We start from the raw sequence: 23,464 nt of genomic DNA on the forward strand, positions 1-23,464 counted from the left end.
AGGTTGATCGCTAGAAAAAATTCAAGTAATTATTCTGTCTGAGTTTAAAAATAAACATGATTATGTTTTTAGTAAATAAATAACTGCATCAAATTGAATCTTTTTTTGTCACTGATATTGAGCTTTAAGGCAAGGGTCTTATCTGAATCTACCAAGTCATACAAGACTTAGTCCCCTGTATATAATTTTCTAGCCCAGTCTGCTCTTAGCCTTTGATTTCAAATTCCCTACTTCTCTTTTGAACAAGTTTCTATGGCATATGACATCATAGAGGGTTTTCTAAGATCAAGGACCTACTGTGGACTTTGTTGTGGAAGCAAAAGTCTGTATTGAAAGTGCTTTTTATTCTATCCCACTCACTTGCATAACAAGAAAGTTGTAAACATCAAACAGACTCATCTACATGCTTCAAAACGCCATTTGCTACATTCAGCACCCTTGCGTCCCATGGTTTTTATCGTTTGAGAGCATGAACCAGTTTCCTCAAGAAATAAATGTAAAATAGAGTCCTGTGTGATTTACTGGTCATTCATTTAGCCAAGATGACCAGTAAGTCATCATTCCCCTGGGCCTCCTGCATTTGTTGTATTTAAACACAGAGGAAATTGTTCTGAGAAGTATAAACAAGCTATATATACTTTCCAGATTAAGTTCTCCTGCTTTAAATATACATATATTTACACATGTTTGGGTGCATTCAGAGTATATAATCAGTCCCTAGAAGCACAGACTTTTTTTTCTTCTAATGCTATGTTCACATATACTGTATGCAGGTTGTGGCTGATGAGTTTTTCCGGGGCATTTTCCAGTGTGTTGTAAACACGTCTTTTCTTTTTTTTGGCTAAAAGGAAAGTATGGCAGTCCTTAAATGTAGTGTGATTATGATGCGACTTTAAACTCTCTGGCACTTAAGTAAAATGAAAGTAGTGCAGGAACCTTTATGTGTCCAAAGTTGCATGTTAGGTTTAGGGATAAGGGCTAGGGATAAAAGTTGGGGTTAAGGGCTAGGGATAAAAGTTGGGGTTAAGGGCTAGGGATAAATGTAAGGGTTAAGGGCTAGGGATACATGTTAGGGTTAAGGGCTAGGGATACATGTTAGGGTTAAGGGCTAGGGATACATGTTAGGGTTAAGGGCTAGGGATACATGTTAGGGTTAAGGGCTAGGGATACATGTTAGGGTTAAGGGCTAGGGATACATGTTAGGGTTAAGGGCTAGGGATACATGTTAGGGTTAAGGGCTAGGGATACATGTTAGGGTTAAGGGCTACATGTTAGGGTTAAGGGCTAGGGATACGTGTTAGGGTTAAGGGCTAGGGATACATGTTAGGGTTAAGGGCTAGGGATACGTGTTAGGGTTAAGGGCTAGGGATACGTGTTAGGGTTAAGGGCTAGGGATACGTGTTAGGGTTAAGGGCTAGGGATACGTGTTAGGGTTAAGGGCTAGGGATATGTGTTAGGGTTAAGGGCTAGGGATACGTGTTAGGGTTAAGGGCTAGGGATACGTGTTAGGGTTAAGGGCTAGGGATACGTGTTAGGGTTAAGGGCTAGGGATACATGTTAGGGTTAAGGGCTAGGGATACATGTTTGGGTTAAGGGCTAGGGTTACATGTTTGGGTTAAGGGCTAGGGTTACATGTTTGGGTTAAGGGCTAGGGTTACATGTTTGGGTTAAGGGCTAGGGTTACATGTTTGGGTTAAGGGCTAGGGTTACATGTTTGGGTTAAGGGCTAGGGTTACATGTTTGGGTTAAGGGCTAGGGTTACATGTTTGGGTTAAGGGCTAGGGTTACATGTTTGGGTTAAGGGCTAGGGTTACATGTTTGGGTTAAGGGCTAGGGTTACATGTTTGGGTTAAGGGCTAGGGTTACATGTTTGGGTTAAGGGCTAGGGTTACATGTTTGGGTTAAGGGCTAGGGTTACATGTTTGGGTTAAGGGCTAGGGTTACATGTTTGGGTTAAGGGCTAGGGTTACATGTTTGGGTTAAGGGCTAGGGTTACATGTTTGGGTTAAGGGCTAGGGTTACATGTTTGGGTTAAGGGCTAGGGTTACATGTTTGGGTTAAGGGCTAGGGTTACATGTTTGGGTTAAGGGCTAGGGTTACATGTTTGGGTTAAGGGCTAGGGTTACATGTTTGGGTTAAGGGCTAGGGTTACATGTTTGGGTTAAGGGCTAGGGTTACATGTTTGGGTTAAGGGCTAGGGTTACATGTTTGGGTTAATGGCTAGGGATAAATGTTAGGGTTAAGGGCTAAAGATAAATGTTAGGGTTAAGAGCTAGGGTTACATGTTAGGGTTAATGGATACATGTTAGGGGCTAGGGATCAATGTTAGGGTTAAGGGCTAGGGATAGATGTTAGGCTTAAGGACTAGTTTCAAATGTTAGGCCTAGGGACTAGGGTCAAATGTAAGGCTTAAGGGCTAGGGTTAAATGTTAGGTTTAATTCCTAATTTTACCACCAATTACCATGCAGTTCAATTAGCCCACAACCCCACTACATCCCTAAATATCACACAAAACGCCGCTTCCGCTTTTGCTTGCGCTGAAATCAATAGATTGCGACCCACATTCAATAACCAACCTTGTACGGTCCAATTCCTCCGACCATAAAAAACTCAATAATCGTATAACTAAACATACACTAGCCATTTGGGATAAATTTAAATTAGTAAATGGACTACAATCTCCCCATATACCTCTTTTATAATTTCTTAAAAATCCACTTTTCTATCCTGCTTGGTCTTCCCCTAAATCATTTAAAGCATGGACCTCCACTAAGCTAACTCAACTCTGTGAACTAGCATACTCGACTTCATCCAAAACATTCCCTGACTTATGTGAAAGTCACAAACTTCCCAATTCAGAGCTCTTTCGATATCTTCAGATAAAAAAAAAGTTATGCCCTGTATACAAGGAAGAATTAATTTAGATAAATTAACATGCTTTGAAAATATATGTAAACGTGACCCACACACTAAGGGACTTATTTCAACTCTTTACACTCATCTTATTACTAAACCCAACTTAGACCCACCATCATATGTGGCTAAGTGGGAGATGGATCTTGGGTTTTCATTGAAAGCAGACGATTGGGATAAGATTTTGGTCACAACCAAGTTATCCTCACCAAATATAGCTGCCTAAGGCCGCATACACACGGAAAATCTGACCGTGTGTATGCTCCATCGGATATTTGCTGTCGGAATTTTCGGGAACAAAAATTTGAGAGCTGGTTCTCAAATTTTCAGACAACAAAAGTTGTTCTTGTAAATTCTGACCATGTGTACACAATTCAACGCACAAAAATTATACGCATGCTCGTTATCATTGAACTCCTTGGCTCGTCGCAGTGTTGTACGTCACAGCGTTCTTGACGTTCTCAATTTCCGACAACATTTGTGTGACCGTGTGTATGCAAAACAAGTTTGAACCAACATTCATCAGAAAAAAAATCCACGGTTTTGATGTCAGAATGTCCAATCGTGTGTACGCGGCATTAGAGACAAATTACAAAGTACTCAGTGGTATTTGGTCCCTGTCAGAATTGCAAAATATGCTCAAAATTGCTGTAGTGATCTAGGATGACATCTCCATACTTGGTGGGATTGCCCAGTAGCAAAAACATTCTGGAAAGATGTATTTATGATTTCAACACGGTTTGAATTCCCTTTCAATCCTAATCCTACAATAGCACTTTTAAACTTAAAACCAGACACTCTCTCCTACCGCCAATTCAAACTACATTTACAGATCACTACAGCCGCAAAACAAACAATTGCCAAAGTTTGGAAATACCTGTCCTTAATAATTGCTGAAACTAAAAATAGAGTCAATCAAGCAATGACCCATGCCAAGCAGAGGCTCTAACTCAATATAAAATATCTAACTTTGAGAATATATGGAATCTCTGGGTGACTCACCTAACCACTTCAATACAGGGCTTTTATACACACCTCGATACCCGGCCTATTCTGGCACTTCTCTCCTACATGTAAAAATCATCATTCTTTTGCTAGAAAATTACGCAGAACCCCCAAACATTATATATGTTTTTTTAGCAGACACCCTAGGGAATAAAACGACGGTCATTGCAACGTTTTATCTTGCATGGTATTTGCACAATAATTTTTAAAACACCTTTTTTTTGGAAAAAAAAATGTTTCATGAATTAAAAAAATAACAAAAAACAGTAAAGTTAGCCCAATTTGTTTGTAAAATATGAAAGATTATGTTACACCGAGTAAATAGATACCTAACATGTCACGCTTTAAAATTGCGCACACTCATGGAATGGCGCCAAACTTCGGTACTTAAAAATCTCCATACGCAACGCTTTGAAATTTTTTACAGGTTACCGGTTTAGATTTACAGAGGAGATCTAGTGCTAGAATTGTTGCTGGATACCTCACATGTGTGGTTTAAACGGCGTTTACATATGTCGGCGGGACTTGTGTGTGCGTTCGCTTCTGCGCGCGAGCTACCGGGGACAGGGGCGTTTTAATTTTTTTGTATTATTATTATTTTTTTTTACATATTTATTTATTTGTTTACACTTTTTTAAAAAAAAACTTTTTATCACTTTTATTCCTATTACAAGGAATGTAAACATCCCTTGTAATAGGAAATGTGTGTGACAGGTCCTCTTTATGGAGAGATGCGGGGTCAATAAGACCCCGCATCTCTCCTCCAGGCTGGAAAGAATGAGATCGGTGAAAAAAAAATTCACGATCTCATGATTACTGTTGCTTAGTAACCGCAACCGCAGCTTTGTTTACATACGGGGACCCGGGCATGACGTCATCACATCGCGCCCGGGTCCTCCGACGGTCATAGAGATGACTGGTGACCATCTGGTCACCAGTCATCTCTTTGCTTCCTGCGAGCGCCGGACGATTCTTTCTCCGGGCCCCCAATGGCACGGGAGAGCCCGAAGAAGCACCGGATGGCGGCGGGAGGGGGGATGTCCCCTCCCGCCGCCTATAAGAACGATATGATCGTTCTTATGTTGCACAGAATCGCCGGCAGAAGAGAAGGATATCTGAATGATGCCTCTAGCTGCAGGCACCATTCAAATATCCCCCCACAAATCCCAGGACGTCATATGACGTCCACCCAGGATGGGAGATCCCATCTGTGGACATCATTTGACAATGGGCCAGTATTGAAGTGGTTAATGCCTTCCAGGTTTGATGCTTCCCTACCAAGACCTTGGTAAGCTCAATTTATACTTCCATTCTCTGCATTCATGGCATGTGTTTATTACCATGAACTACCCCCGGGGACCCCTACTACCTCTCATTTCTTCCTTCCCTATCTATTTTTCTCCTACCCAAGATTACTTTTTATTTTATCTTCTTTCCCCCCCTATTCTCTCTCTCCTCTTTCAATTCACTCTTTATATGTAACTATTTATACTTAACTATTGTTCTGGTAGCAGAACTTTTATTTCCTTAATTATCATTATACCAATTGTACATAGTTCCCATATGCAGTATAAGATTTTAGATTCAATAATAAATTATTATAATTTTTATTTTTTTTAAACTATACTCTTGATAATAATTAAGACCTTTTTATTTTTATCTGAGGTCATCTTATATTAACCTGGTCTAAGTTGGTTTTATCCTTCTTATACAATGTATGAAAAAAAAAAAACGCAAAAGAAAGGCATAATGAGCTAGTACGCATAGCATACTAGCTCATTATGAATGACTTACCTGAGATCGAAGCCCCCGAACTGCTCCTCTTTCCCCGCCGCCGCCATCTTGACTCGATGTCCCTTCCGTTTATCGCCGTTCCGGCGCTGTGACTGGCTGGAGCGGCGATGACCTCACTCCCGCGCATGTGCGCGGGACCGACATAATCCCGGCATGATTCCATACATGGAGCCGGCCCGCTAGTGCGCCTGCACCGTAGACACCGGTGCCCGTTTTTGGGTAAATATCTCCTTAACCGTGTAGGTTAAGGAGATATTTCTTGCACCTACAGGTAAGCCTTAATCTAGTCTTACCTGTAGGTGCAAGTTGTGTGGTTGGGTTTACAACCACTTTAAGTGATAATTATCCTAGCAGCACCTAATTATCCCAGAATACCAATAAACTGGTTAAGATTTGACTTAGCAATGTTTGGCTGTAAATAGATTTTATGAACTTATTTATTATTACGGTGGGAAGTTCAAAGACTCATTTAAATAATTATTAACATCTTGGGGCTTAGGTTTACATTGCATTTTCTCTATTATCTCAGCAGAAAGCACCTTTATTGCAAAAGCACTGAAATGTAGATGAACCTACTTTGAAAGAGTCTGCGGATATTAAATATTGTGGACGAGAAAATGCTGCATATTATGCAATAAATAAACCTGAATGGCATAAATAGAAGTAGCCACTGTCATTGTAGAGATTTAATAATATCGCAGAGAAAAGAAGAAGGGGGGTACAGAAGAGGCTAGCAGAAAATCATCAGAAAAAAAAAAAAAAGATTTGGGGAGAAATGGGACACAAAAACAACATTCTTTTAAGTATTATTACCTCTGCCAGCATTGCAAGATGCTGATTTTGAACAATAGCCGTCCGATACGTAGCCAATCCTCCTTCTTCTAGACTGGGAAATAGGTAGTACAGGTGGACGCTGTCATGCAAATAAAATGAAAGAATATCATAACTGGCACAAAAAGAAAATCAATCAGTAGTAATGATCAAACTGTGCTGCTTATGGAGAATAAGAATTAGCATTTATCGGTGTTGTGAAATATGCATAGATTAGAGAGAGATATTATTCATTATTAATCTATCACTTCCACTGCACTGTACTTGTACACAAATTGGAGCCAGCTGTCAGGAGAGAAAAATGCAGATCAATACATGATATCTAAAGCAGAAACCTGAGTGGTGTCAAAAGCTTTACCGGCAAAGATTTTCTCTGCTACATATTCCATAACCTGCAGACTTGGCCGGCTTCTCTTTTCAGCGTTTGAAATAAAGCATGATAGAAATATCTTAGAATCCACAGCAGGGATTTTTTTTTTTCAAACAGCACATTCCAGCAATGCAAAGGAAAGTGGTTCTTTTCAGTACATAAAGGAACACTTGAACCCCACACTTGCATATGTATATAAAGTATAATAGTACTTGTACTGGAGTTCCAAAAATAATACATGAAAATGTATGTACAGTAAATAACTACCTATATAAGTCATTAAGAAAATGTGTGTGTGTGATAACCCTTGGATCCAAAAATGCATTTCCACGGGTTCTACATAAACTCCAGCTTTCCCACTAATGATACCACTGTGTTTCTCATCTGTCTTCATCCAAATAACCCTCTCACTGGTTCCCTTTCTGCCTATGTGAAATATGTGTATGGTATTTGATTACGAGTAATGTTTTTATTTTTTTTTACACACACATTTCAATGTGTTTGTATGAGCTTACTCTTGTTTGCAAACCAACTATTGGAAAAGAAAATTTTTTTTGCCTTTAGATATACTTTTTTATTAAAATAAAGTAAAAACTTTTTGGAGGAGAGGGATTGGAACACTTGCAGGGTTTTTATTGCCATCTCTGCCCCCTTTAGGATGATTCAATCTCTCAATTTGCCCTGTTCGTCATTATCACCAAGAGTGAAAGCCAAAGCAAAACCCAAATTTTGGGTTGTCACCAGAACAGGATAAGGATAAGAACCTTACTATATCCAAAAAAAAAAAAAAAAAAAAGGTTTTGCCTTTAGGTCTACTTTGAATGTTCTTCCTCAGTCACTTGAAGCATTACCTAGGCACTTGGGCATATGAAGATAATGCCTTATATATAAATAGGTCCTGTTACACACTCAAATGCGTCCCAAAGAGAATCAGTCACAACTGACCTGAAAGAATCAATTTTTTTTGGTGTTCTATGAGTATAGGTATTTTTTTGCCTCAACAAAGCTTTATATTTAGTGCCTTGTCGACTACCTCATCCAAAACGACCTAATTCCTGTGCACATTCTTATTAATGACAGGTCTCTGTGATATGGAGATATGCACTCTCAGGAACTGGGGGACACTGTATGACATTGGCAAGATAAAAGGGAAGTAACTATTAGAGTGCGTTAATCTGTTACCACTGACACTGAGCCCCACATCAGCAACGATTCCTATGCATTTCCCACACCGCATAGCAATTACACCGAGTTAATGCATAAACACAGTGTGTTTGCCTAAATCAGATCACATGGGTGTTCCAGTGCAAACAAACAAAGCTGCCTGCACATTTTTCATGCGGATGCGGTGCAATTTGAGTCATTCAAATGAATAGGCTCAAAATTGTTCCACACAGAATAGCATGTGATTTGCACAGGAATGTAGTACAATTCCTGGGAATGACATGCAATGTGAGGCCTTGTACACACGATAGGATAGCCAGAGGACAACAGTCTGAAGGACCGTTGTCTTAGGTTAACCTATGAAGCTGACTGATGGTCCGTCGTGCGTACACACCATCAGTTAAAAAAACGATCGTGTTAGAATGCGGTGACGTAAAACACAACGACGTGCTGAAAAAAACAAAGTTCAATGCTTCCAAGCATGCGCGGGTTTTTAACCGATGCTTTTGCATACTAACGATCGGTTTTGACCTAATCGGTTACCAGTCCATGGGTTACATTTTAAAGCAAGGTCTCATTTTTTTAACCTAAGGATAGATAACCTATGGGGCCTACACACGATCGGTTTGAACTGATGAAAACGGTCCTTCAGACCGCTGTCCTCTGGCTATCCTATGGTGTGTACAAGGCCTAAGAGTGTGAATTGGGGCTCAAGCTTAAAATAAACCCATCACAAGCCTGGACAATTCAAACTGAGCCTATATGTCTAGATCTGTTGCTCATTTTGTTTTCACGGACGCTAACCCCTGCTTATGTATTTTTGATAATATGTTCAGCGCGAACAGCTCAGGTTTGTGAAAATTTCACTTTAAGTATCAGAAGTAGACAAAGCAAAGCTAACTTACCTCTTACAAAATTATGACTTGGCAGTTATAGTAAAAACTACATACTCTGTACATATCTTTATATTCTGATTTTGTCCAGGGCTTCCGCGTTCTGATGACTCCGGGACTGGGCGTTCCTATCCCTGCCTCAGGGTTCCGATGACTGCGGGACTGGGCGTTCCTATGCTTCGGTTCGATGATTGACAGCTTTTAAAAACAGGTCCCCCGTCACACAACGCGCGTCACCACATTTCCGGAAATAGCCGAGCTGCGAGTCGGCACTATACGGCGCCTGCGCCCACCGTGTAGAGCTGACTGCACAGGCGCCGTATAGTGCCGACTCGCAGCTCGGCTATTTCCGGAAATCTGGTGATGCGCGTTGTGCGACAGGGGACCTGTTTCTACTGGGTGTTATAATACTTATTCAAAGTCTGTTGGATATTGACATTAGTTATTTGATTAAATTCCATATATATATATATATTTTTTTTAATAGTAAAGTTTCACACGGTGGCGCCCCATTGGGGGCGCACAGGCGACGACCCCATATCCATTCGCCCGACCCCCTAATCTACATGCAGGGCACCGGATGCATGGATTCCAATGGGGGAAGGGGGGGTTGTTGTTTTTTTGAAGCACGTGATTAGAGCCAGAGGCTATAATAGGCTTCAAAAAAGGGTGGGATCGGAGCGCAGAGCACCAACCTAGATAGGTTAAGTGTGGGGCTTGCTGCCCCCCCCCAAAAAAAAACAGCCACCACTGGTTTCACCCATTAGAAAATCAATGCTGTGATCTGCAAAGTATAGGTAACAGTACATATTTTTAGGTGTACAGCAGTTTCATTACCGTAAAACAATGCATCTCTGTAGTATCCAATAATCTACAGTTAAAACTGGTTCTCCTAAGCAACCAATGTTTTTTATGACTAAACTAGAGAACTGAATGGGTTCCCTGGTGGGTTGGTTGTACGAACAGAGAAATACACTGTCACAGGCAAGGACAATTCTTTTGGCAGAATTCGGAATACTTGTCCTATCAAGCTTCATTGGCTTTTTCTCTATACATTCTCAGATATAAAGAAATAAAGGAGCAACTGATAATCCCAGGTTTTTGAAGAAGGGAATGAAGTATTTCACTCTCTTATAGTTCAAGTGAAGCCAGTTTTAAGAATGATGGCAGTTTTGTGCCGTTAGCTTGAGTTATTAAGCAAGGCTAGTCAGGGAACAAAAGGTGTCAGAGTACATGGCAGCAAAATGTGCTGTCTCTAGCGTCTGTCTATCTTGCCTTCATTCTGGAAATACATTACTTAGGTCTCCCTGGAAGTGCATTATTCTGCCAGCATCAAGGAAGCTAAACCTGCCTGTTGTCAGAACACATTAATAAAAACATAAGATTGATTAAGTAAATGAGCAACACATAGGAAACAATGCTGCACTGCATCATACAGAAAACATTCAGCTCTAGCAAAAAGGATTAAAAAAGAACTCCTGGAAAAATAGAAAATCACGTAAAAGCTTCTGGTTTTAAAAGTTGCTCATCAACTTTAGTTCCATTTAAATCACTGCATCTAGATATTTTCTTAATGGTGTAATCACAGGATTCTGTGAAATATAAGTATACTAAGAGCTGCAAAGACTCTGTAAGCAGGACAAATAGTTACGCAGCTGAATAATACCTCAATGACAGCAAGAACTGCTCTAAAGGTAGGCAATTTTCCTTGATTAGGATTAATATGAAAAAAAAGCTTCCTATGATATTATAAAATAACAGTAATAACATTGTTTTTCATGTTACAATAGCAGGATTTTAAAATAGGGTTTATTTTATAATAAGCAATGTGTGTTTCATTCATTAGGGTCAGTTTTTACTCTCTTCTACTTGTCAATCACTGGGCTCACACACAGCCCTATGAAAAGCAATGGCAAGTTTAATAGAATCACAAACAAGTGACCAATATAGGTAGTTTCCAATCCTTCTGTGAGAGTATCTGGCAGTGAGAACTCATTAGGTGCAGAATCTGCTGACTTCATGTTGGAGAAGAGTAAGGAAATGGTAGAGAGATGGACTCCTGGGAGTGTTTGAACTTTGCAGCCACAGACGCAAGTAAATTGGAGGACTGAGGATAGGAGCTGTTCCACCTGTAAATTCTTGGGAGATGAGGGATTCTCCTGGGGTCCTGTATGTGTTGGTTGGGCATCAGCGAGAGGCATACAAGGTTATCTACTCCGTAAAGGTTGATGTGTAAAGTCTGAAGCATAAGTTATGTACTGATACCCGTCAATGCTTGGTGGATATTACGATATTGCTTGATAAAGGTGGTGCTAGGAGATGTGTTAGACAGAGAGGCCTTGTAAATATGCTGAACTGGATGGGACTGTTACAAAATGTATGTTCTTAGCTGTCATTTTGACAGCTGGGTTTGACTTTTTGCAGATCTGTGGAACACCGATGAGAGGCCATGATACAAAGTTGCCATTGTATGCTACCTATTCAATTTGATACATTGAGTTTCTAATTTCAGTAAACTTACAGTTGATTCACACCGCACTTTGGGCAAAGCACAGCTAAACCGCATGAAACCTGCAGACTTCTATATTGTCCTGCAGTTTCAGAAAGCATGCCAAAGATGTAGCATGCAGGAGTTTTGATGCACTTTCTGAAACTGCACCAAAACCGCAGGACCTCATAGAAGTCTCTGGGAAAGTGCAGGAAAACTGCACAAAAAGTAAAGTAGGGCAGTGTGAAAGAGGCCTTAACAACTGCATGCAATACACCACATACTCTTCATTAAATTAGCATTCATGATCAGATGAATTAAAGTCAAATTTGTATTCAGCCTTTGCTTATATGTTTAGGATATGGGCTTAGAATTTGGTGAACCTCATTGTGGAGAGGACACTTTGACCTTTGGCACTGAAAAACCTTGTCCCGCAACTGTTTTCCCAAGTCAGGGTAATGTAACAGTCTTACTTAACAGTGCGCCCTCTTGGCTACATATTCTTATCTTCCAAGTTTACCTGCTGCCAGAGAGAAACAAGAAAGCCATGTGTAAGCTCTAAGTTGGCCTTGTTAGAGCATACATATGGCTTAAAGACCCCCTCCTTGCTTCCACACAGCATTTGGCCTTAGTGATTGGTCACTCTGGAATCACTGTGAATGGTAGGGGAGAAAGTCACATGATCCCCTGTACCAGTTATTTCATTCTGGAGGGTGAAACAGGTAGAAGGGAACCCAAGGTATATTATTTATAGGCAGATACTGTAAATGGATCTGTTACTTTGCCCCAAATTAGATACATTTGTAGTTTGCCTGAACTAGGTAAAGAAAAGTAGGCTTCTTTTTGAACAGTCCACAGCTACCCAGATCTGCTGCTGCACTTCCCAAAAATTCCTGTGCAGTCTGACTTTTACAATGTAAAAACAATGCACATGGCTGCACACACTCCCCTGTATGGCTTTATTCATAACCACATCTAAAAAGATACTTACAAGCTGTAGCAGCACATAGAGGACCACAAATAATGTAAGCAAAGATTCCTTGTGGTCAAGTGAACCTTTTATTTTGCAAGGTCCAGGCATTATACAAGTTGTCTTTAAGCAAATAAAAAAACAGCAAGGCACACCGTTTTACAAAACCGCAATGTTAAATATCTAAATGTATAATTTGGCAAAAAAAAAGGACAGTGAAGCCTACGGTAGTCATTTAAAAGGCAACTTCCATATTTCTATTGCAAAGTAGAAGTTAAAAGCCAAAATTTGACTGCATACTATAGTCAACCATGACCAGTGCCCATCTCTGAGTTATACAAAACTGTAGCCACTATCTAATAAACTTATGGGTGTCAACAAGCCACGTATAAATGCAAATCCTCTGATGCAACCAAACCCCATAGGGACCTTTTGAAAATGTCAATACTGAGTGACATTTGGACAACTACTTAAAGTGGTTGTACACCCTGTACAACCACTTTTACCTACAGGTAAGCCTATATTAAGGCTTACCTGTGGGTGCTGCAAATCTCTCCTAAACCGAAAGGGGTCATGCCGTGACTGGCAGCTCCTGCGTGCATGCGCAGGAGTGACATCACGTGACTCCGGCCAGCAACAGCTCACGGCCCCTGGAAGGAAGTGGGGTGAAGATGGACGCTTGCTGCTAGTGGGGACAGTGTTGACAACACAGGCTTTGGTTTCAGGTAAGTGACACATAATGATTTACTATGGGATGCATAATAGCCATTAGGCTAAGGAAATAAAGCCATTAGGCTAAGGAAATAAAGAGGAAGTTATACAGGGTTTACTTCCTCTTTAATGCATCTAACATACACCATGCAGTGTTAGGCCCCATACACACGAGAGGATTTATCCGCGAATACGGTCCAGCGGACCGTTTCCGCGGATAAATCCTCTCGAGGATTTGTGCGGATTTCCATGCGATGGAGTGTACTCACCATCGCATTGAAATCCGCGCCGAAATCCTCTGGCGATGACGTGTCGCGCCGTCGCCGCGATTATGACGCGGCGACGTGCGCGACGCTGTCATATAAGGAATTCCACGCATGCGTCGAATCATTACGACGCATGCGGGGGATCCCTTCGGACGGATGGATCCGGTGAGTCTATACAGACCAGCGGATCCATCCGTTGGGATGGATTCCAGCGGATAGATTTGATAGCATGTCATCAAATATTTATCTGCTGGAAATCCATCCCAGGGGATAAATATCCGCGGAAACAGATCCGCTGGAGTGTACACACCATAGGATCTATCCCCTGAAACCCATTCGCTGGGATTTTTCAGCGGATGGATTCTATCGTGTGTATGGGGCCTTAGAGTTTTAATCAACATTAGGCAATGTTTCAATGAACACTGGCAACTGTGTACACCAAAGACAGGCTTATATCTACACAATGCTCCTGGTAACACTTATCAGAGTATAGAGAATGAGGCTTTAATGAGAACAAACCAGGGCTCAAGTCCTGCGGGAACGCGTGGGCACGGAGTTCCTGCACTTTTTTCTCAGCAGGAACGCAGTTCCCTTTGCAGGACTAGAGCAGCCGAGCCACCAGAGCCAATCCTTCACTAAGCGGCGATGCCCAGCTCAAGTCACTGTCAGGGGCAGGCGAACCTTAGTAATCCTTTATGTTACTGGCTGCTTCCTGTATATAGATTCATCGAGTAGTGTGCGGGTATTCCGTCACTTCCTCGATGCCGCAATGTCTCCTGGGAGCTTTTGTCATTGTTCCCAGGAGACATTGCGGAGGTCTGCCGCGAGTTATCACGGGATTTAGAAAGAACTTGCTTAAAGAAAAACATGCGGTTTAGTAATTATGCATATGAGCGTATCATTTTTTTTTTTTGGTGGGGGAGTGGATCTTGGGTGGGAGTTGCCACACTTTTTTCCCCAGGACTTGACCCCTGGAACAAACTGGAGTGCAATGAACATTCAACTGAATGTAAAATACTGCATTCCTTCCCATGCGACATTTATAGATAATAAAAATAAAAATCTGCTTGCAATTTTTAAACAGTTTTGGAGTTGGTATGGCATTAGCAGAAAAGACTACCAAATCAATGCAAAATGTTATTGACAGAAATATAACTTGGGAAAAATATAAAAAAAACTTTAAGGAAAAAAAATAAATGATAGTAAAATGCAGTAGCTATAATGTCCAGACCGTTTATTTTGATTGAAACAAATGGACCTGAAATTATAAATACTGCTTGTTAAAACATGAAAAGCAGTAAAACATACACACCACACACACACACACACACACACACACACACACACACAAAGTTTTATGAATGTTTCAAAAGGTAATTGCTGAATCTTCAGGCAAGATGAATTAAACCTTAACCAGTCCATGCTGCACACAAGGCTTTTCTATCTTCTAATCCCTTCCAATGTGTATTCCCATAAAACTAATCTCACTTGTAAACAAGCTTTTCACTTCAGGTTAGGAAATACAAGATCAGAGATAAATCACAGCAAGGAGAAGTGACAAACATTTTGAAATAATCGCCCTTCTTCCTGCAAATTGGACTCAAGCTCTGGAAGCTGCCTATCTGTTCCAGGCAAGCTGATCCCTTCAAGAGGGAGGAGAGGAGAGAAAATAAAATAAAAAATAAAAAGGCGTCTGACACGACAGTCACGCTGGATTTCATTCTGTAATCTTACATTTTGAGCCCATCAGCACTGTAAAAGACTTCAAAGGCAACCACATAACTGAAGAGGGATGTTACAGGCTAAGAGCACAGAAACATGTACCATATTTATAATAATAATAAAGCAGCACAGTGGCAAAGAACAAATACACTGAAAAAATATCAGAAGAGCAGCAGATATTTTTTTTAATTTCCTAGGACAAGAGAGTCCACTGGGTCATCAGTAACCCATGATCTACTATCATGATAACAAGGGACGTGTCTGATTTTAAGCAAAGAACAAAGGTAATGGCTTTTACAGGTTCACTTTATTGTAGCCACTAATATACAAAAAAAAGGGAGGCAAGATAAACAGGGTCTCTAAATACAAATGGGGGCAACCATATTACTCATAACCTGACATATTTAGCTTTTCTAGGGATGCATTACATCAGCAAGTCTAAGGCTTCATTCGGACGAGGCGGACTCCGTCTCTACTGAAACCGCCAGCTCCCGCCAGCTCAGCGAGAGATCTCTCCGCTTAGCTGGTGGATGACAGGTAGCTCTCTGCTCGCTGAGCGGGGAGGAGATTATCAAGCTTGTCTCCTATGGAGAGATCTGATGAAAAAGGACAGCATGTTCGTTTTCATCAGATCTCGCCCGATCCAATTCCCCATGGACGGATGGCGACGTATCGCCATACGTCCGATTTTAGCGGATCGGTTCGGATGTCAGCGGACATGTCACCGCTCACATTCGACGCTCCATAGGCTTGCATGGAGCGGCCGTTCAGGTCCGCCGACAAAACTGACAGGCCGACCTAACGATCCGACCGTGTGAATGGGGCCTAAAGGGCCGTACACACGATAGGATATTTTCCGACGGACATGTTTTTTCGGATAATCCGAGCGTCTGTATGCTCCATCGGACAATTGTTTTTGAAATTGGCCGCGCATCCTCTCAAATTGTCTGGCGACAAATGTGTTACATCGGATCATCCGATCGTGTGTACACAAATTTGTCGGACTAAAATCCAAAGTACACGCATGCTCCAAAAAAATGCTAACCATCAGACAACAATAGCAGACGTTGCCCAAAGGGTGGCGGTAAAGAGCCGAAAAAACACAAAGTTTGATGTATGCTGGCTGAAAACGTTCTGCCGTCTGTATGCAGAACAAGTTCACGGACAACGCCCTTCGGATATCGGAAGTCTGATTGTGTGTATGAGGCTTTAAACTACATAGTTTTAACCACTTAAGGACCTGCTCATGTACATATACGTCGGTACTTTAAAGATGGATATCTCGGTAACAGCAGCAGCTGCTGCCACAACCAAGATATCCACCTTTTGTTTGAGTGGTCCTGTAATTCGTGATTCGCCGCAAGATCACCCTTATCAGCGGCGGGAGAGGGGCCCCCCTCCTGACACTCTCCCGCGCCCTCCGCCACTTACCAGAGCCGTCGGCAGCGGCGGAGGCGATCGGGTCCTTTCATCTCCTCGGCTGGGATGGCCCCCACTCGTCCCCATAGCATAGCAGGGCGGAAGTGAGGTCAAAACGTCACTTCCGCCCATGCTTCTTAAAGCAATATTTTCTAGTTGTCATTTTTTCAAATTACAAAATATATATATATATATATATATATATATATATATATATATATATATATATATATATTTTTGCATTTAAGTCTAAATATGGGATCTGAGGCCTTTTTGACCCCCAGATCTCATATTTAAGAGTACCTGTCATGCTTTTTTCTATTACAAGGGATGTTTACATTCCTTGTAATAGGAATAAAAGTGACCCATTTTTTTTTTTTTTGTGTAAAAATTAATAAAATAAATACAAATAAATAAGAAAACAAACAAAAATGTTTTTTAAAGCGCCCCGTCCTGACGAGCTTGCGGGCAGAAACGAACGCATACGTGAGTAGCGCCCGCATATGAAAGCGGTGTTTAAACCACACAAGTGAGATATCACCGCGATCGTTAGAGGAGTGCAATAATTCTAGCCCTCTTCTGTAACCCAAAAGATGCAACCTATAGAATTTTTTTAAACGTCGCCTATGGAGATGTTTAAGGTTAAAAGTTTGACGCCATTCCACGAGCGGGCGCAATTTTGAAACGTGACATGTTGGGTATCATTTTACTCGGCGTAACATTATCTTTCACAATATAAAAAAAAAAAATAGGGCTAACTTTACTGTTGTCTTATTTTTTAATTCAAAAAAGTGAATTTTTTCCAAAAAGTTCGCTTGTAAGACCGCTGCGCAAATACGGTGTGACAAAAAGTATTGCAATGACTGCCATTTTATTCTCTAGGGTGTTAGAAAAAAAATATATATAAGGTTTGGGGGTTTTAAGTAATTTTCTAGCAAAAAAAAACTATTTTAATCTTGTAAACACCAAATCTGAAAAACAGCCAAGGTCCTTAAGTGGTTAAGGTTGCACTTATTTTGCTGCAGCGCATTATTTGATAACTTTATGCTGTGGTATAACCATCAAATTGACAGGTTTAGAAAGAATCATTTCATGGATATGCCCAAGTTTGGCTTGTAGAAAAAAAAACATAAGATCAATGAGATATATAAAAAAAAAAAGAACCCATTTATTTATTAGCCCTTTTATATTAATTAACCCTGAAGCATTGGACCCTACATTTTTTCCCAGTGCTGTTGTGTCAACTTTAAAAATGACAATCATTTGTGACAACTACATTGTCCAGTTATATTAAGCTACAACATTCAAGAATCAGATTTCAAGATGTTAGCAGCAAAAAACACTGAGGGAGTGATTTAATAAATGTAAATGTGATGTTTAGCTAAGGCAATATGGCGGCACATGCGATGAAGGAGGAGATCGCCTGCAGACTGATGGAATTGCCCAGCCTTTTATACTCTTAAGCCTCATACACACGATCGGATTTTCTGATGGGAATTGTGTGATGACAGGCTGTTGGGAGAAAATCCGTCAGACAATTGTCGGATTTTCCGTGGACAAATTTTGGATGACAGGCTGTAAAATTTGCCATGAACAAAGGTCTGTTGTCGGATTTTCCAAATGTGTGTTTGTTGGCTGACCATTGTGTGCCGTTTGTAAGACAAATTCCTGGCCAACACCCTTCGGACAAAAGTCCGAGGCTTTGTCTGCAGAAAATCCGATTGTGTGTATAAGGCTTTAGTCATATCATTCAGGAAAGCAGATTTGAGTCTCTGTGTGGAGGAGGAACACTTTTGAAGAGGTGTTTGATACTTTTCTTTCACCATTACACCCAACCTTTCAAATTTTTTACTTTTTATCACACTGGGACCTTTTTACCTTGATTTTTTTTATTATTTCTGTTATATTAATTTTATTTAAATTGTAGCACAGAAAATGTTGGTGTTCTATGTATTGCTGTGATAAATAATTAATGGCGTGCTGGCAGCTCTTGTTTTTACTTACGATTGTTGTTATCCCACTAGCACTGTTATCACTGTATTGTTTACACTTAATTCACTAAAATTGGAGAGTGCAAAATCTGGATTAGCTCTGCATAGAAAACAATTAGATTCCATTTTTTTTTTTTTTTTGTTAAAGCTTAATTGAGCAACCTGAAGCTAGAATCTGATTGGCTACCATGCACAGCTGCACCAGATTTTAAACATTCCAGTTTTAAGTAAATGTGTCACATCTAGAAAATTTCCTAATGGTGGTCATCCAGGTAATGTGGCTAAATGCTGCAGTTAGTATTATTTTTTTATCACACAGCACATCTACATCCTAAATGAGTAGTGATCAGATCAGCTATATACATTTTTTCTAATGGGCTTATTCACACCTAGTGTGCATTGAGCTGCGTCAATCCAAGTTTCCGCACTTATGGAACAGATATAACAAAACTATTTAATTGGTATAATTAGCATACCTAAATGGGGAAAATAAAAGAGGTTCATTGTTAAGAGTTTACATACGCTTGGCAAACTACAGCAATACATGCCAAGTGTCCCTTTTGTTCTTGTGTGCACATTGCCTGAGCCAGGTTAACCTCAGCAGAGAGATTTCCAGATATTTCTGTCGCTGTGTGCAATAAAGCAGATCTAACAAAAAAAAAAAAAACACTTTTCAAGTGTGTGTTTCCTTCTGAAATAACCTGCCCTACTTTAATTCTTCATTGTGAAAGACTCGGTTGGTTTCTTATTATAGAGAAATATGGGCATTACAGATATTTTTCCCTCCTCATAGGTTGCTGGTGCAGGTCTTTAGAAACGTTTCATAAATCAGCTCTAAAACCGCACTTTGGAAATTTCTGCAGTATTTGTTTCGTGGTTGTATGTCAGAAGCAAGCAAAAAAAAGCACAAACTATTGTATATACTGCCGTATTTCTTCGTGCAAATTCCAAGGTTAGACTGTCTGCTGTGCCAAGGAAAGCGATTAAACATATCTTAAATTTTGCAAGAGTCTGAAAAAGAAGACAAAAAAAAAACTGCAGACGCTGGAAACACCAGCAAATACATTTATTTTATTGTCCTTACAATGCAAGAGAAGGGCATGCTAAAATTCTATCTACGGAAATGAGTGCCACATGCACATATAACCAGTGCCGTGAATATTCGTACAATTGGTACCTAGAGAAAAGAGATGATAAACTGGTCTATGGGCGAACACACGAGGAAAAATATCTGACGCTGATAATGACGGAAATGTAAATGCATTTCTGAAACTGCCAGTGCCTGGTAGGGCTATATTAATTTTGTTTGATCGTTCCCCAGATGGCATTGCTAGGTTGCTAACTGCATCAGGGCTGTTGCTTTAGATTTCTCAGACATATCAGCTCTGCCAGTGATAGAGTCAGCTCTAAAAGCAGCAACACACAAAAAAAAAAAAAAACACAGGGGACAAGCAAACAGATTCACCCCATTCTCTAAAAAGGGGAAAATCTGGATTTTCATTTTTTTTAACATAAAATCAATTTCTGGAAGTTCGTTGTCTTTGTGATCTGCTCTCACTACTTTTTTATTTACATGTTTTTGCTTGCCAGTGTCCAATTCCTCCTGAAGGCAGCAATATAACCCAATGTTCTCAGAAAAACTGAATTTGGTGTCTATAACTCACAGTCACTGCCTGTAAACAATTTATTGTTGAATTTTTAATATTGAAAGATAAAAGCAGCTGCTTGGCTTTGTACATCAGTAAGGTGAATTGTTCGCCACATAGCTATGATTATGTTAAGAGTAAATCTGTTATAATAAAATATGGTACTGACGTTGCTGAGCTTCCTCTTAAATTACTATCTTCCTGGCTCTAACGGTGACCAACTAGTAATGATACTTTCTGATTTACTGACTATGAACAAGTATGCAGATCAAACAAATTCAGAGAAAGGGTCAGTCCTCTTCTAAATGCTTACTATGGCTCAGTAGCTTCACGTATTGAGGCAGATTTGGCCAAATGTTTTGCGAATGACGCAAATATACATTTTCACAAGGTCTGCTGCTTTAGTATGCAATGAGTCAATATGTGCAGTGTTGACCCTTCTTTTTCAAGACCTCTGCAATCTGCCCTGGCATGCTGTAAATCAACTTCTGGGCCACATCCTGACTGATGGCAGCCCATTTTCCAGCAAGGTGCTCCATCATGCTGGAAAAGGCATTGTTCATCACCAAATTGTTCTTGGATGGTTGGGAGAAGTTGCTCTCGGAGGATGTTTTCGTACCATTCTTTATTCATGGCTGTGTTCTTAAGCAAAATTGAGCCCACTCGTTCTGTAAACCCTGCGGCTTTTCTCTTTCTTCATGCCGAGGCTGCAATGGTGGGCACATGTAACTGAGGCTGCAATGGTGGGCACATGTGACTGAGGCAGGAATGGTGGGCACATGTAACTGAGGCTGCAATGGTGGGCACATGTAACTGAGACTGTAATGGTGGACACAGGTAAGCTGCGGCTGCAATGGTGAGCACAGGTAAGCTGCAGCTGCAATGGTGAGCACGGGTAAGCTGCAGCTGCAATGGTGAGCACAGGTAAGCTGCGGCTGCAATAGTGAGCACAGGTAAGCTGCGGCTGCAATGGTGAGCACAGGTAAGCTGCGGCTGCAATGGTGAGCACAGGTAAGCTGTGGCTGCAATGGTGGGCACCGGTAAGCTGTGGCTGCAATGGTGGGCACAGGTAAGCTGCGGCTGCAATGGTGGGCACAGGTAAGCTGCGGCTGCAATGGTGGGCACAGGTAAGCTGCGGCTGCAATGGTGGGCACAGGTGAGGCTGCATTGGTGGCACAGGTAAGGCTGCATTGGTGGACACTGGTGAGGCTGCACTGATAAAGTTGTTAATATTTATTTTTGCAGCTTAATTCTGCATATAACATTTAAATGTAATTTCATGAGATAATTTATGAGGGCGTGATTAGGGGTGGTGAAGGTAGGGATCGGTTGGTGGCAACTGGTGGTGAGTAACCCTTAAGGCCTGGCTAGTAGCTCAGGACTTGAAATGTTGAGCCCTGATCGTACGCAATAAGTTATTAATGATAGCCAGTCATGTAATAACTAATGAAACATGTTGGATGGAGCCCCGTTCACCAAGTCACTTCAGATGATGTACTTCCAGTCACCGCAGCCATTTTAATGGTTTATTTAGTATACTAGGATTCTATGGACTCACATGTATTACTGATGCACTGGAGTTTTAATGGTTTTAGAGAACAAAACAAACGGTAATACACTATTTTGAGTCCTCTCTTTTTTGTGGTGGTGTCATCCGGGTGAAGTGGACCAGAGGAGGATGAGGAGGCAAGCAAAGGAGACAGAAACAACGTACTTGTTGATCTTCTTATAGTTAAAAGGGGTCGCATCAAATCTGGTAAGTGGTGCTCACTAAGGGTTGCGCTTCACAGGTTGCCGAAAAAAACCCGAACGTCGGTGCGGCTCTATACGGCGCCTGCGCACAGACGTTCGGGTTCTGTCGGCAACCTGTGACGCGCAGTATGCGCCGCTCGGAAGCCTGTCAATCACAGGCATTGCTTGGGAACGCCCACTCCCGCGGGATTGCCGTGAGGTGAAAATCGTGATAACGAGGTATGTGTAAAAAAAAAAAAAAAACAGGAGTCTGTCGGTAGGATGGCTCGACTCTGTGTGATGTCAGAATTTTTTTTAAAGGGTGAACCTCCACTTTAACCACTTGGCACCCCCTTCCTAACCAGACCAAATTTCAGCTTTCGGTGCTCTCACATTTTGAATGACAATTACTCAGTCATGCAACACTGTACCTATATGAAATTGTTGTCCTTTTTTTTCACACATATAGAGCTTTCTTTTGGTGGTATTTTATCACCGCTGAGTTTTTTAATTTTTGTGCTATAAAAGAAAAAAAAAAGACTGAAAATTCTGTAAAAAAATATGAATTTTCCTTGTTTTTGTTATAACATTTTGCAAATCAGTAATTTTTCTTTAAACATTTTGGCCAAAATGTATACTGCTACATATCTTTTGTAAAAAAATAACCCAAATTGGTGAATATTATTTGGTCTTTGTGAAAGTTATAGAGTCCACAACCTATGGTACCAATCTCTGAAAATTGATCACACCAGTACTGACATCATCTCATTTCTTGAGACCCTAACATGCCAGGAAAGTACAAATACCCCCCAAATGACCCCTTTTTGGAAAGTAGACATTCCAAGATATTTACAAAGAGGCATGGTGAATTTTTTGAAGTTAACATTTTTTCTCACAATGCTTTGCAAAATCATGATTTATTTTCTTTCACAAAATTTGTCATATTATCAGGTTATTTCTCATACACAGCATATGCATACCACAAATTACACCCCAAAACACATTCTGCTATTATGCCAGAGTATGGCGATACCACATGTGTGAGACTTTTACACAGCGTGGCCACATACAGAGGCCCAACATGTAGGGGGCACCTTCAGGCATTCTAGGAGCATAAATTACACATCTAATTTCCTGACTACCTCTTACACTTTTGAAGGCCCTGGAGCACCAGGACAATGGAAACGCCAAAAAAATTACCCCTATTTTGGAAAGAAAACACCCCCAACGTATAATCTATGAGGCACAATAAGTCTTTTGAACATGTCACTTTTTTCTACAAGCTTGTACACTGCTCAAAAAAATTCAAGGAGCACTTTTGAATCAGAACTCCTGGGATATTGATCTGGTCAGTTAAGCAGCAGAGGGGGAGGGGTGTATACAGAGGGGGTTGTTAATCAGTTTCAGCTGCTTTGCTGTTAATTGAAATTAACAATTGGTGCACTAGATGGGCAACAATGAGACAACCTCCAAAACAGGGAATGTTTTTTCAGGTGGAGGTGTCTGACATTTTTTTTCCCTACTCATCTTTTCTGACTGTTTTTCACTA

At 40.7% G+C, this 23,464-nt stretch overlaps 1 protein-coding gene across 3 annotated transcripts in view; it reads right to left on the minus strand.

The window, feature by feature from the left end:
* DROSHA (drosha ribonuclease III) overlaps positions 1-23,464 on the minus strand; it is a 478,288-nt gene that overhangs the window by 127,531 nt on the left and 327,293 nt on the right. For all 3 annotated transcript variants that reach the window (XM_040353574.1, XM_040353573.1, XM_040353575.1), the window contains one exon: positions 6,527-6,626. In XM_040353574.1, coding sequence (XP_040209508.1) covers positions 6,527-6,626 — 100 coding nt within the window. The remainder of the gene's footprint in view (positions 1-6,526; positions 6,627-23,464) is intronic.

This window comes from Rana temporaria, chromosome 5 (genome assembly GCF_905171775.1).
Source record: "Rana temporaria chromosome 5, aRanTem1.1, whole genome shotgun sequence".
Classification (NCBI taxonomy): Eukaryota; Metazoa; Chordata; class Amphibia; order Anura; family Ranidae; genus Rana; species Rana temporaria.